We start from the raw sequence: 16,569 nt of genomic DNA on the forward strand, positions 1-16,569 counted from the left end.
TACCTAAACGTAAAATGTGTCCTTCCCTATCGACAACAAACCCATATGAGTCAAATAGTGTAACGCTAAAGCCAATGGCAGACCGTGGGAAGGGAAAGATCACAGAATGCTACACACCTAGTCCAGAGCTAGTTTGGGCTCCAAGGCAAAACCAATTTATTCCACCTAGCTCAAGAAGGGGGGAGTTCCATGAAGCTTCTAGCTCCTCATGTAATACATCCATAGAGGTAAAAGCTTCTACACAGCCTCCATCTATAGTAGTGGACCTCCATGAAGCTACAAAAGAATCCACACCTCCCAGTGTTCAAGAATCACCTGATGAACCACTTCAAGTTCGATCCTGGGAGAGTACCTTACCACCCTTGCAACTTGACGAGGCACCTAGGGTAATAGAAAACTACTGGCAAAAATCCTCACCTATTACCAAATGGAACAATTGGTTTCAAAGGGTGACGACATCATTTCAAACGGTATGATCTACCCAAGGAAGGGGGGAGTGTTTGTGGACATCCATTATTCACTTGCTTCCCTCTCAACCTTTCCCCCTGACCCCTTAATCTCCAATCTTAGGGAATGTATATATAAAGCCTTATACTCACAAAAACAAGATAAAAAAGTAAAAGAGCAAGAGCCATAACACAAAATCATAAAACCAAATTATGCACAAGAACACGACCCTTGTAATATTTGCACTCTAACCATCATCTATTTGCGTGTACAGATATGGCTAGTACGCTAGAGTCATCCACTCCTGCCTTGGGTGAGAGGTACCCTCGTTACTTTTCACAAATATTTCACATGGTCTTTCCAGTGCTTGCATGTGAATGGGATTTGATAGGTACGCTAGCATGTGAGAGGAATTTTGAGGAGTTAGAATGGCTGATACGTCTCTTGACCACGTCTGATCCATACTTAGTAGAGAGCGTTTCTTCCATTGCACAAGCCTACCCTTTTGACCAAGATGACTATAGGCGTCTAGTGACCTTCTTAGTAAACATGGGCACCTATGATGAAGAAGAAAATTTACATGACTACACGGATGGCACATATGGTCTCATGGATGATGACTTTGTTTATCTCGACGACGAGGATAGGGGTTTTGCCTTAGGGTTTCCCCCCAACCTCTACAATATTCTATTCCCTTGACTCTCTAGGGGGAGTGCAAATAATTAGGTTAGGGTTCCTTATGTTTTTTGTTGTGTTCAATAAGTGTTGGTACCTTTTTCCACTAATGTGCCTCCTGGAGGTATTCCTTTTGTTTCCTAGTGTGTACAGGAGCGTGTTGCTATTGGTAGGATTTGGACCTTCATGGAATCTTTATCTCGACTCACTCTTCAAATCAAGCACGACCATCGACAGAAACAGGTGTTTCTTGTCCATTACCATTGCCCCTTATCTTTTTTTGCATCTATGATTGTCAGCTTTAATTGTGATTGGTAGCCTAATATTCACCGCATTTTCTTAGTATCAAACATTTAATTCAATGTAATTTTTTGTCATAATCACTTGTCTAGGTTTAAAAATCAAGCAGTCCAACAAACTAGTTTGACCAAGTTAGGTGTTAGAAATCTTCTCTTAATACCATGGGGAATGCCTTCCTAATAATTAATGGTTACTTAGGTTCTTAATCCGATTTAGGCAGCATCGTGTGAAATGTACTAGGGCTTTCTAGTGGGCTTGACCCTATTGACCTTTAGCTTAAGTATTATAAAGGGAGTTTACTAGTGTGATGAGCCTGGGGAGGTGTATCAGTGTTATATGACCCCCCAAAGTTACAAAATTAAAATGCTGAAAATGAACAAACAAAAAATCAAAGTGCCACACTGTAAAATCTTAAGCTGGAAGAGAAATCTCAGCTTGATTTGGTACTTCACTCACATGTATTGCCTATGGTACTAGAGCCCTAGAGGTTCCCAGTATGGGCGCTTTTACTTGAAAAGCAAAAAACCCAAGGCATACAAAATAAGGACACACATCAAAATTGAATCACTGTGAAAAGACTTTGGGGGGTCAAAGAAAAAGTAATCAGTCAGGCGATGATTTCATGAAAAATTCCTTTTATGGTAGCTTAACTACAAGGTCTTCTAGATATAGCCTCTAGTCAGCCCTCGAACATGAATACTTGGCTCTCGCGATTAAACAACTTAATTGACCACAGAAAATTAAGAAGCTTACCCATGGTATTAATATTCGATCTCTAGTGCCTTTTGACCGTCAAATTAGCGACCCCAGACTTGTTTAATTTTTTACCTTTACATCTGTTTATGCATTTGATTACATTGCAATTTAATGTTCATTGCTGACAAATTGTTTGAAATTCTTTTACCAATCAATTTGTCTACCTAAAACTGCATATGATTTTTAATCACTTATGAGAATGCAATTACTGTGCCAATGTTGTTTGATTTTGCAGTGACTGAAGAAGGCTAAGGACATTCATCTCAAATGCTCTTCCACCTCGACGAACGAGCTTCAACTCAATAGCTTCCGAGGACGGAATCTACATCAGGAAGGGGGGCATGTTAACCCTCACGGCTCACGGACACCCCATCACCTACGACGGACGTGTATTATGTATTTGGTAGAGTCAGGTACCGGGCTTGTCGGACCAATAGGAAAAGGGTAAGAGTGATCACCGATGAGAGGCGCACTCTAACTGGGACATTCAAGGGATTAGTTGGCTAAGCATGGGCGCCCAAGTGTGAATGGGGTGAGCTCATATAAAAGCCAACTAAACCTAAAATTCACTCATTCTCTCATTTGTGCAATAGAAGAGTTCTCTTGCTCCATCTCCATCTCCATCTTCTTCTTCTTCACCTCCTTGTGTGTGTGTGTGTATGTGAGAGAGAGAGAGAGAGAGAGAGAGGGAGAGTGTGTGTGTGATCGAGCATTACGAAGGCACGACGGCGGCGAAGCGGTTGAGCGCGGCACAACTGCAGCTTCTTCTTCATCGCGGTGAGGAATCCACCACGAAGGCGAGCGCAGAGCGGTGAGTGACACACCCTTTGCTCTCTTGAGCTTGCTAGATTAGTCTTGTTGTGTGCTTGGAGCCATTTGTGGCTCGCACACGGTGTATCGGCAAGTCCCTTGCTTCGACAGTGCGGCAAGGAGCGCACAACTTCCTTCCCTACAACACTCTTTCAAGCACATGTTCTGAATATGGCAAGGGGTAATGTTCCCTCCTAGTGGGGGCATTGAACTTTCCACGCACACTCTGATTTTCCCGTTCTTTTTTGGCACAATCACTATTGGAGACACCCATTCTGAATGCTCAATAGGGTTTATGAATCTGTATTTGACAAGATTTTGAATCTCTTCTTGGACAATCTTTGCATACTTAGGATTCATTAGGAGGGTTGTTGTTGGACTGGTTTTGCCATGCTATTCATGGGAATCGTGTGTTGCACCATGGAAGGTGAAACACCTTTCATATCATGATATGTCCAAGCAAATATATCCTTGAATTTCTTGAGAAGTTCTTTAAGTACATACTTCGTAATCTTTGTCATATATTGGGTAATGACAACAGGTTTGGACTCTTCTCCTGGGTCTGCTAACTCTATCTCTTTAACTATCATTGGACCGTCATAGACTCCATTGATTCCATCGATAGGATTTCTTTGAGCCTTTCTATACACAACCTTGCGCTCCTCCGTGGTGTAGGATTTGAAATGATCGGGTGCAGGGTGTACGTCTGTGGGGTTTTGTTGTTCTGTGGACTATGATTTCACTTCTGCTTCCTTTTACTGTTGAGCTAACTCTCAATTTTGTTGTTTCCTTGTAGTACAACTCAACTTTGGCTTCTTTGTAGCCTCTAGTTGTGTGATGTCAATGGGTTGTGAACTACACCACATAACGCTTTGAAGGTATTCACCCACCAGTTATCTACCAACTTTCGACGAGCATCACATGCCCCTATATAATTAAGCCATTATGCGGTAGATTTCTTTTCATTTATTTAGCATGCACATTTTCTTGATGACGTTGCCTCTTATATCTCTTACTCTTCTTGTCTAATTTTTGATTACGGCTGATCTCTAGTGAAAAGTCACTAGATGAATCGCTACTTGTGTCTTCTGCTCTCCTGGATAGATTGTCATCTAGGGTACCATTGGGACTTGAATGGTTTGTCCCCACATTTTCACTAAGATTTAACTCAGATTCTTTGTCCTCAGAGTCAATTTCAATTGATGAATTTGACTCCGAATTGTGTGGGCTATAGTCTTGTGAGACGCTACTCGTTCCAATGTCAGTCAAGCCTCCATCTTGTAGGTGTTAAGTATGGAGCCTGATTTAACCCTTGTAATTTTTTTTGGGTAAAAACACACATTTGTAAGGCCCCCCTTATGAGGAGAAGCCATCGTGTGTGAAGAAAAATCACTCACAACAATCAAAATTTTTACAACCAGTCTCGAGCCCAAGCTCGAGACAGGCCAGTCCGGAATATTCCTTTCCGTCGAAATATTATGGCCAGATGGCGGAGGACGGAAAGTGGTCAGAAAATGAACGATGATTGGCCGGTTGACCGATGGTGGTTGGTAGTCAATAGCCGATGGCCAAATTCAAAAGCGGATTTGTCCTCTCAAGGGTGGCCACACATGGGCAGATTAGAGGGTCCAATTTAGACTTATCTACACAAGGGTGGCTACACATGGCTGCCTCTCATGAGAGAGGGTAGTCCTTTTGGCCTATAAAAGGAGGCCATTTCTACACACATTTCACAGTGTGAAGTTGATGCAACAAAGTGGGTGTGAGGTGGTGAGAGTGAAGCAAGGTGGGAGCTCAATTAAGGGTATAATCCCTTTGTAATCTACTTCTTGTTTGAAGTACTAAAGCCATTAAGTGGCTGCTTTCTCGTGGCTATAGCCCACATTGGGTGAAACACATATATCGTGTGTACTCTCTCTCTCTCTACTCTATGATCTCTTGTGTGTGAAAATTATCTCTCTCCATTAAAGTAATCTACTCAATTATCTACTTAGCTATGTCATATTTTCTAACAACTGGTATCAGAGCAAGGTTTGCTCGTAGCTAAATTATCTCAAGGAAAGGATTCCTTGAATTGAGTGGGAGTAATGGCGAAGGAAGAGAAGCTCAAGATTGAGAAGTTCAACGGCAAAAACTACCAACATTGGAAGATGCAAATTGAAGACTATCTCTACTAGAAGAACCTCTATTGCCACTAGGTGGTCTTACAAAGAAGCCCTCAATGATGGAAGATGAAGCATGGATTGGCATTGATCAAAAGGCACTGGGAACAATCCAGTTAAGCTTGGCTTCAATGGTGGCCTTCACCGTCTCAGAGACAAAGACCATGGAGGACTTGATGAAGTCACTTGACGACTTCTATGAGAAACCATCGGCATCCAATAAGGTATTTCTAATGAAGTGCTTGTTCAATATAAAGATGGTAGAGAATGGTTCAATTGCAGAACACCTAAATGACTTTAACACCAACATAAGTCAACCTCAATCGATGAAAATAAATTTTGATGACAATATGCGAGCTCTCCTTATACTATCATCTCTATCGGATAGTTGGGACAGCCTTGTGATGGCTGTAAGTAATTCTATTTCTGGCACAAATACTCTTAAGTTTGATGATGTTGTGGGTGCTCTCCTAAGCGAGGAAATGCGAAGGAGAAGCACAGGAGAATCATCAAGTGTTGCACTATCAGTGGAAGCAAGAGGAAGACCTGAGGAGAGGTTCAAAAACCAAACGGGTCATGATTGCTCAAGACGGAGTAAGTCACGCACAAAGTCAGTTCTTGAATGTTGGAACTGCGGCAAGAAGGGCCACGTCAAGAAGGATTGCTGGTCGAAGAAAAAGAAGGAGTCGGAGTCTCAAGACAATAAGCAAACATCGAAGGACAATGGGGCAAGTAAAGTAGAGCAAGATGCTCTAATTCTCTCATTAGACAATGTGTCTAATTCCTAAATAGCAGATTCCGAGGCTTCAAACCAGGCGACACCACACAAGAAAAATTTCCAAGATTACAGCAAAGGTAATTTTGGGTATGTATACTTTAGAGATGATGAAGCTTGTGAAATTGTCGGCAAAGGTACAATTTGTGTCAAAACTGCTAACAAAAATGAATGGAAGCTTAAAGATGTTAGGCATGTCTTCGCAAAAAATTGATCTCTACAGGACAATTGGACGATGAAGGTCACAACATTGCATTCGGAAACAAACGGTGTAAGATCTCAAAGGGATCTTTGGTGCTTGCCAAAGGAGAAAAGGTTGGTACACTTTACTTGTGTACTATTAGCATGCAACCTTCAGCTTATGCACAACAACTATAGAAGTCGACAATGCGGTGTGGCACTACTCGCTTAGGCATAAGAGTGCCAAAGGAATGCAAATCCTTGAAACAAAGAAGCTTCTACCAGGTTTGAAAGAAGTGTACTTAGAGGTCCGTGAAGATTGTGTTTATGGTAAACACACGAGGGTAAAATTTCAAAAATTAGGAAATGCAAGAAAAAATAAAAAACTTGAGTTGGTTCATTCTGATGTTTGGGGTCCTTCAAGTACACCATCACTTGGTGGCTCATTGTATTATGTAACATCCATAGACGATGCAGCTAGGAAAACACTGTGGGTTTATGTCATAAAGAATAAATCCGATGTGTTTTCCATATTTCAAAGGTGGAAAGCCTTTGTGGAGAATGAAATAGGTACCAACGTTAAATGCCTCAGATCCAACAATGGAGGTGAATATTGTAGCCAAGATTTTGAAAGCTTTTGTGCTAGCAATGGCATTCGGAGGCAAGAGACAACCCCAAGGACATCTCAACAAAACAGAATTTCAGAAAGGTTGAATAGGACAATCATGGAGCGAGCACGAAGCATGTGGCTACATGCATGCCTATCAATTGAGCTTTGGGTAGAAGCTGTAAGTACGCCTGTGTACTTAATCAACCGATCACCCAACGACATTGGATGGGGGAGTTCTAGAAGAGTCATGGACATTTAAAGCGATGAATTATGCATTTCTCAAAGTGTTTGGGTGTGAGGCTTTCAAAGTACGTCTGTGTACTTATCAACCGATCACCCTCAACGACATTGGATGGGGGAGTTGCAGAAGAGGCATGGATAGGTAAAGTGATGAATTATGCATTTCTCAAAGTGTTTGGGTGTGAGGCTTTCTTGCACATAGATAGAAGCCTAAGATCAAAGCTAGATGCAAAGGTCAAAAATTGTTTCTTCATTGGCCATGGAAAAGGTGACTTTGGATATCACCTATGGAATTCTGAAGATGGTAAACTATTCAGGAGTAGGGATGTAATTTTTAACGAACAAAATATGTACAAAGATTACTTGAAAAGAAAACAAACAAAAGAAATAGGTGATGAGTACATGGAGCTTGAGGACGGTGAAGACTCAAGGACTACAAACAGTGACAACGTGCAACAACGTCACCCAAATGAGGAGCCTCAACCTATTCCTCGAATCTCCACAAGAGCAAGTAAACCTCTAGAAAGGTTTAGGGTTAGCTACCTTTAGTTTGGCCGCTAGGAGTTGGTTGTGTAAAGCCTCTTAGGGTTGGTTGCTCTAAACCGGCTGAGGACCGCATTGGTTTGTTCATTGTAGTCCACTTAGGGCAAGCATATGCAAAGCGACAAGCACAAATTGCAAGAGGGCAAGCCATTTCTGAAGTCTCTTTGCATTTTTAAGCGAAAAAAGTGCAAACGGACTCAAGGAAAGGTTTACTCTCTTGCCATTTGTGCTAAAAATAGCACTTATAGATTGCCCAAACCAACAAATGGCAAGAGGGCTAGTCATTTACGAAGCGACAAGCAAAAATGGCAAGTATGCAAGATGTTTTTGAAGTCCATTTCCATTTTAAAGAGGGAAAGCGCAAACGGCCTCCAAAACGACTTGTCCTATTACTGTTTGTGCTTACTGCTTTGCTTATGGATTTCCCTAACCGTCAATAGGGAAGTGGGAAAGCTGTGTGCAAAGCGGCAAGCACAAACGGAAAAAGTGCAAGCCATTCTTACCGTTTGTGTTTGCTATGTTGCATACAGATTGCTCAAACCATTGATAGAGAAGTGGGCAAGCCGTGTACAAAGAAACAAGTACAAACGAAAGAAGGGCAAACAATTTTTGAAGGTTTAATTGGATTTTTTCTCATGGAAATACAAATCAAATTCAAAAACAGTTGGGGCACTTGCTATTTATGCTTTTTGCTTCACATTTGGCTTGCTCACTTGCCTATTGATGGTTTGGGTAATTCGTATGTTTTTTTGTTGGCCGTTTTTGAAGTTTGTTTGTGTTTTTTTTAAGACTACATTTAGGTTCAGGGTTATGTACAATTTTTTGAGTCAAGTTTAGGTTTCAAATTAACTTTACATTTACAATTGTGTTCACAAGCATTATAAGTAGCGATGATAGTATAGAATTGACCATGCAATTGAGGTGCATATCTCTCGGCTAGAGTTTCATGCCCTTGTAATCAATCCAGCTAGATTGTGCATTGAACACGGCATGCTGGACAATAGCAGGCCTATGAATATGGCGATTTTGATACATCAATTATAGATTAAATTATTGTCAATTGCCATTCATTGGTAAGTGTGAAGAGAGTAGTAAAAGATGTCTTTTTCACCTAATGGACTTACTTTGTACTCAATTCTTTTTCACTTAATGGACTTGTTTTGTACTCAATTCTTTTTCACTTATTGGACTTACTTTGTACTAAAAATCGTAATTCTCAATTCTTTAGGACTCAGAAGATGGACATCATGGAGCAATCCTACAACCTACAAGGCATGTTCATATGCGATCTGCTCAAGTGAAGGACACAATTATTCATGAAGTGTCATCAACCTCGGATAAACATCAAATAGATCTTGAAGGTCAAAAAGTACTGCAAAAGGTGCTCATGCATTTTCCTCTTTTACCTTGCATCAAGAACTTCTTTCAATTCAAATCAATGGCCGCTCTAGCATCATGGAATATTGAGAACCAAGCTTCAGATGGTGTGTCAAAGATTCTTGCAGATAGTAGAGCTTGAAAGCATATCAATGAAACATGGCCAAATTTTGCATAGGATTAAGGAATTTATGCCTGAGCTTGGCTATGGATGGCATAAATCCATTCGGGTAGCAATCGATATCTGATATTGTATGGTTGTCAACAACAATATTGCACCATGACTAGCATTCAGAGATAAGACTTATGTGATGAAATCTACACAATGAAAAGAGCACGAATGACCATGATGTATTTCATTTGATATGAGAATTCACAGAGATATAAATTTGATGTGAATGCACATTCCACAGATGAGGAGAACCATGACCATAATTTCATGAGAGATTCCATCACACCCACTATGAAAATGCATGGAGATAGAAATTTGATGTGAATGCACATTCCACAGATGAGGAGCACCTTGACCATACTTTCATGAGTGCTTTTTTTTTTTGCGAGCTTTTCAATTCGAGCTTTTTAATGAAATGTAAAACTATTTTGAGTTTTTTGCTTTATTTAAAGCATTTTTCCATTTTGTTTCAACATCTTTTACATTCTTGCAATTCATCTAGAAACATCACCTCACATTGAATAATTAAACGCCCAAACTTACTCTCTTTAAATATGCTAGGCTATAGAAAAAGGAGAGAGAGAGAGAGAGAGAGAGAGAGAGAGAGAGAGAGAGAGAGAGAGAGAGAGAGAGAGAGAGAGAGAGAGAGAGAGAGAGAGAGAGAGAGAGCATTCAAAGAAATCTTTATTTAGACTTACTCTCTTTAAATATGCTAGTCTAGAGAGAGAGAGAGAGAGAGAGAGAGAGAGAGAGAGAGAGAGAGAGAGAGAGAGAGAGCATTCAAAGAAATCTGTATTCAAAACAAAGCTTAACAAGTTATCTGCATTAGTGTTTGATATGGATGTTAGAAAGAGTAGATAGTCCACAAAAGCAATGCAATTAAAATCACTTTAAGAACATGGACAATAAAACCCTAGATGTCCTATGTCAACATTCTTGAAACAAAGAATAGAGTGTGTTTTCAATAACTGTTTCAAAAAACTATGGATGTGATACTAAACTCTCTTTTCCACATATGGACCACAAACCACCTTTTTGAGACACTCCTCATGACTATGTCATCCCCCTCCAAGCAAAAACAATATCGATAAACCTCACCACATGCCTTGCCAAGACCTCCACATCCTGAAAACACATCTAGTACATAAGCTGAGTCATCCGTGAAGGTTGCCAAAAGCCATCTACACATGAAAATTTAAAATATGTAAGTCATTTTTCAACTATAAATTAAAGCTCAATTTACATTAAAATGATTATCTTCTCACCTATAGAAGTCGGGTGACCTCTCTGCTCCACCTCTGATAGGTATATCAAGAACAATGGTGCGTTCTTGATGCTCCTCCATTAAAAAGCTTCGTGATGCAGGAAACATGCGAGGAGAGACTTTCTCTCCTGCCTCCCTATTGTATGTGGGTATAGCAACATCCGCTCAACAAAAAACTCCCACCGTGAGATCAATTACCTACATATAAGCATACATTGTACACACTTGAATCAAAATCAAGTTAATAATGCAATCTTTCACAACAACATGGTATTTTGATTCACCTCCTCTAGGGTATCTGGGTGTCTATATCCCCCATTACACATGAGAGTCCATGTGCGATGAAGTCGTAACCCAGTCTTTATAGCATGGGTAATAATCTCTCCAATATGTTGTGCAAGACATAGAGTCACGAAAAAGCCTTCATCTGCAAAGAAAGGTTCTGCTACATCCATCACACCTTGCACAAGAGAAGGCAAAAATATATTCCATTGTGGAATTTTTTTGCTTAATCCACCTTTGAAAAGATGTTTAGAATGAGTTTCTCAAGTGATATGGATAAAAAAAAGCATAAACAAAAACTTTGAGTAACCTGCTCGAATTGGGCCTAAACCATCCACCAACAAAGAAGTAGGGAAATCGGCAAAGATAAGACGAAACACCTCACGACAAGGTGCTCCACAATGGTGATACAAGCCAAGACTTTGAGTGCTCAATTTTTTTTTAATGCTACACACATAACGTTTGTTGCTTAGTACACCATCCACTTTGAACATTCTATTGATGTTGATAACACAAGCCACAAAACCTTTCTTTTACCTTTGAATAGCAAAATCATCAACATTAGCCATATCAACTAGAAGAGCATCTACCACAGTCAAAAATTGAAAGCCTACAGCTTTTCATTAAAAAATTATCTTAATTACAAGTAATATAGAATTGTTTTGCACTATTAAAAAAAATATATTTAAATAGTAGAAACTTACCGGTATTCCATGAGGTTGGTTGCCTTGATGAAGTTGGTCGCTCCATGATTGACTCAACCACTATTGAAACGCTTTTTTCATTGCTTTTTTTAGGCATGTCAATCTTTAGCCCTCCTAATGGATAGGTTGTTTTGTTGTGTTTACCCATGTTTGACCCACTCGCATGATTATGGTGCTCTCTTTGAAGAGGTAGTGAGTGATTTCTTTCTTGTGTTCTTTGTGAGCCCCCATCCATGGCCAAGTCATGATTGTGATCCATGTCTTCTAAGTGCTCTAAAGAAGCAGATTGGTTTTTATCTTTGTCTTTATTCTCTTCCAAAAGCTCTACCACAAGAAAATTTTAATGATATAATGAAAATTAATTTAGCATTTACAAACTCAAGTCATTTATAAAAAACTAGAACATACTTTCTTGTGCATTTTTTCATACATGAGAGAGAGAGAGAGAGAGAGAGAGAGAGAGAGAGAGAGAGAGAGAGAGAGAGAGAGAGAGAGATCAAATGCTAACGAGTTCAAGACTGGTGGATTTGAATGATAATAGGAAAATTGAATATTATAATAGAAGAATGTAATAATATGAGAATAAAAAAATTGAATATGAGAATAAACTTGATGTAAAATGAAAAAGTGTTATACTTACTTGCATGTAAGTCTAGTTCTTGCTTTGGGATCACCCCCAAAGGATAGTCCAACCACCATGGGAAAATTCTACACCCCCACATAGAAATACCCTTCTCTACCATAGAACCGGGATACATGGTATTTTCATCCTCTAGCTTTGACCAATCTTCAGTAACCATAGGCATAGTAGCAAGTGTACCGTTTAAAACACATTCACACATCCATCTACACCATAACAACATTTAATCTCTTGAGCAAAATAATTTCAATAAGAGCCAAAGACATTGTTGGTTCATGAAATTTCACCTGTACAAAATCCTTTTACAAGACTCTTGTAGCTCAGGCATTTTGGAGGATTCCCCTGCACTTTTAATATCTCCTAAAAGTTGAGGAAAAGCTTGCAAGCCATGATTTCTTAATTGCACCTATGGTAGATATTCAAATCATAAAACAATGCAATAAAATCCACGTTTATTAGAAAAAAGTGACCGGTTTAGAAAACAACCTTGAAAAAAACTTCAAATCCATCTGGCAATTTGAACTCTTCAACCTCCAACCTTCTTATTATCAACAAAGCTTCATCATGCATGTGAGCCCAATAAACTTCTTTTCTAATGTAAGCCCTTAAGTGCTTCACATCACCAAAGTGGGAAAAGACTGGATCTTTGGCCTTTGTAAGACTCATCATCTCCAATATATATTTTTTCCTTCATTGAAGACCAAAATATATCAAAAACTTAAACACCATCTTATATAAGTATATTCATATACCATTCATGTAGAAATCTTTCGCTCGAGAAATTTGACTCTCTTTTAATGTCACTATTTTCATTAGAATTTAAAAACATAAACAAAAAACTAGTAAAAAAGTATTGAAAAGTGTGATACCTTTCAGAAGGTAGTTTTGAGGAGCACAAAGCATTTAACTTGTTTCGTGTGATTTTTACCATGGATAGATCATCCCACTTCACATCAAAGAGCAACTTAAAAATTTCCTCTCCATGAACTGGATTGGCAATTGTCAAAAACTTATAACCTCTATCCTTCAATCGAGCTTCTTCTTGTTTAGTTGCCTTTTGCAATCGCCTTTCAAACTCCACCTTATCTAATCCAAGAGCTTTTAATTTTGCAGTTTCCTTTGAAATAAATGCATTAAAATCATCCTACATAACCGCAACTACATTCAATGAATGAATCGTAAACAATCTTAAAAAATGTATATAGTTAATACTCAATTCAACAATTCACCTTCCAAACTAGTTGAGAAATCAACACACAAGGAGAATTATACCAAGGAGGAACTCCTTGATATAATCTACTCTCAACTGCCATCTCTATCTCAGCCCACTTTCTGTCCTCTTGAGTGAGACGTGCAAGAATGCTCTCTTTATTGGCGATACCAAATTTTTGGAATATGTATATCTCATGCCCAAGATTTGGTTTCACTGTTGATCGTGAAATGCTACAATAAATATATAAACAAATGAAAAATAATAGTTCAAAGCGAGATTAATTTAGAAATACAAAAAGACCACAAATTTACAACTTACACATTAGTGGTGTCAAGAGCAAGTAATAGTTCGGCCTCTTTTTTTTTTCTACTTCCAAAAATTGGCATCTCACACTCACATGATATTCCTCATTATCATGCCATACTTGAAAAAAGAACACCAAATTAGCCAAAAAAGAAGGTACAGCTAAATCTAACAAACAATTAGTGCATCGATGTTAATTCTTACCTTCTTTTATGCGTCGCATTCATGTTTTCAGCCGATGGTTGCCATCCCATACCAAAAACAGACGCCCTCGAAGCTCTTGCCACTCCTTATTGAGCTGATTATCAAATGAAACACTCTTAGCTTGCCAAATAGGATCCCAACTACCTTCCACAAGAGGAGTGACAGGCATGTAAGAGACAAAGGAATCTTTCACCGACACCAAAAAAGATCCCATTGTATCCAAGTAAGCAACATTGTCAAAACTAGGAATCAAGCAAGATGCAGAATCTGTAGCCACTCGAACAGCCTCATGAGCAACCAAACGACATAGAGATATAAGTGGAGGGTTGCTTCTTCGTTTTAAGTAAAATTGACTTAACACATCCTTCATAATCCCCAACGGGATTTTTTTTCCCAAGTGTCGAGAATGTTGGGCCACATCATCCTCACCTATCCCATCAGACTCTGTTAAATCTTCATCTTCAACATCCTCACCTGCTTCAACCTCCACTGTCAACTCTCGAGACTCGTCTCCTTTTACATCATCCCCACTCTTCAAATGGTTAGAACCTTCCTCCATGGCAGCTTCATCATCAACAAAGATGCATTTTCTACGTCTCTTTCCCCCTCGTTTGAAATGAGGACTATGAGTAGCAACTGCATGAGAAGATGTCTCTTGATCGATTGGATGCCTTCTCTTGGAAGGACCAGATCTCAAGGTCATGCATGAAGAATCAAACATTCTCTTGATTGACTTGCTGCCTCGTCTTTTGGGAGCCATAAATGTCTACATCAATAAAGATTTGAAAAAGCATTATACATCATCATCATTCCAACAATGGCTACAATCTACACCACTTGTTAATGCCGCTACATTTCATGCCAAACACCATGATAATACGCATTTAATTGAACTTCCATTGCATTTGAAAAGCTCTGGCCTAAATTTGTGTGAAATTGATAGAGTGTACCAAATTTGCTCCAGATGCCGATCTCCAAATTTGTTGCCCGCTCGTCGGATTTGTCCGTTGCAGTGCTCAATGTTGTATCCTCTAGCTGCAACCGCAAGTGAGGATGCTCCAGCTATGAATCAAGTCCAAATTGCTAATATTATTACACAAAAAACCAACAACGTCGGACATGACCAACAACGAAGAAGGAGAAAGCAATAATCAGAAAAACAAGCCTTCAAACTGCTAATGTTATAGCTGTGATAACATTAGCCTTACTAGGTTTGGATGCTCATATGCTTATTTTAATGAGAGGGTTCATGGTAAAGTGATTTGCAGGTTGCCATGCAAGACAGGGAGTTGATAAAGGCAGGAATCCTAGGTGCAAATGAACAGGATGCAAAGCAACTAGGAGGAAGCCCAAGATTCATCAGACCTCCGAATAATATGAACACAGATAACACAAACAACACTAGCTTAAGCAATACCAATACAAACAACACCAGCACTAATCCCAATAGCAATCAGCAGTCATGTCATCAACTTGCATGTGCGGAGCAAAGCCACGTGGTTCATGTGGATAGCATCAATGTTCGGGAAAAATCATTTTCACAAACATACAAAAATCCCTCCAAGACAAATCTGAACCGCGGAATTTTCTCCTTCTTGCACTCCCCTCAACCGGCTACTTTGATTTTGCAACCGGCTCAAGGCCTTAAAGCTGAGGCACACTTTTCCCCAACACTGGATAGCAACGACATGAGGGATATGTACGTGCGGAGCGACATGGCAGCAAGACAGAGTCGCCCATTAGGCTTCAATCTGAATGAGGTGGCGCCCGAGGAGGATTCCGACGAAGAGGGGGATGAACAGCCTGTGTTTGGTAGTGGTAACTTTGGTGATTCAGATGGGGATGGGAGGATGGAAGTAAGTTACTGTGGGCCGTTGCTGAACGGTTTGGAGATACCAATACAGAGTTTTTGGCGAGACCATTTACAAAGTTTTTTGCATGCTATGAAAACAGCGATTTTTTTTTTTTACTTTGGTTCTCTTGGATGAGCATCCTCTCATCAGAGTTGTCAATTGGCAAGGATAAGAAGGGCTCCCACCAAGAGCTTCCGGAGATATTGGACAAAGGGGGGCGCATTGAGGAATGTGCCGGTCGGCGGGGGATGCATGAAAATCAAGAGGATTACAAGCAGGAAGCAAAGAGTAGGGCCCTTCTCTCCTTTTGGTGATCATGCCCTTAATACAAGGCCCCCTCCTCCCTTGAGCCTTCTGCAGAATCATCCTCATGATCATCACCCTCCTCCCCATAACCTTCTCCATTTTAACCTACCCCCTAATGACCCGCTAATGAAAGATAACCCCCTGGTGACGGACTTCGCTACCAGGTTGACGGTCAGCACTACCTGCTGGATTCTGCAAGGGCACACTCCAGCTTTCACTTTTCGAGCTTTATTTCAGTCTCAATTCACGTCAAAAGCATCACTATGCCCCTGCAAAACAGTCGAAGCTAGAGGTTGGAGGGTTTATGGGCATAGAGTTACTCAGACGAAATGACCTGTGTAGGGCTAGGTGTCGAATTTCAGTATATAGCCGTGAGCTGGGCAGCTCGTGCTCTACCTGCTGCTCTTGTTGAGTCCTCCATCCCTAGTTTTTCCAGCAGTGTAGTGCTCGTATATTTGTGCGATTATTTTCAAGCTTCAGGCCTTAGCATCTATGTGCCTTGGTCACTTTTGTTAGCGCTATTTTGTGCACTTATCTTGCTGGCCAAAATGGCCCCCTTGGCACCCTATCAATATCAAGCTCCGAAGTGAATTTAATGGGACACTTAGAGCTTCAAAATGATGAGCATCTTCTGCTAAACCAGGATTTGTCTTTTCTTGGGAGTGTAAAAAACGTGACACAAACAATTGCTTCAATGCAAGGTGCCATGGTCAAGTTCTGAAGCCCGCCCCTTTGGGCAAAGGGGAGCAGATG

General features: G+C 40.1%; 1 protein-coding gene and 1 pseudogene across 1 annotated transcript; both read right to left on the minus strand.

The window, feature by feature from the left end:
- Positions 1-10,042: 10,042 nt before the first annotated feature.
- On the minus strand, positions 10,043-14,360 carry LOC147444631 (uncharacterized; annotated as a pseudogene).
- Positions 11,127-11,556, minus strand: LOC147444632 (uncharacterized). The gene is made up of 2 exons (XM_086527906.1): positions 11,298-11,556; positions 11,127-11,203 (listed from the first exon to the last, which is right to left on the minus strand). The coding sequence occupies exons 1-2, from the start codon at positions 11,554-11,556 to the stop codon at positions 11,127-11,129; spliced, it is 336 nt and encodes a 111-aa protein (XP_086384032.1).
- Positions 14,361-16,569: the final 2,209 nt, after the last annotated feature.

This window comes from Adiantum capillus-veneris, chromosome 13 (assembly GCF_014529385.1).
Source record: "Adiantum capillus-veneris isolate H3 chromosome 13, ASM1452938v2, whole genome shotgun sequence".
NCBI lineage: Eukaryota > Viridiplantae > Streptophyta > Polypodiopsida > Polypodiales > Pteridaceae > Adiantum > Adiantum capillus-veneris.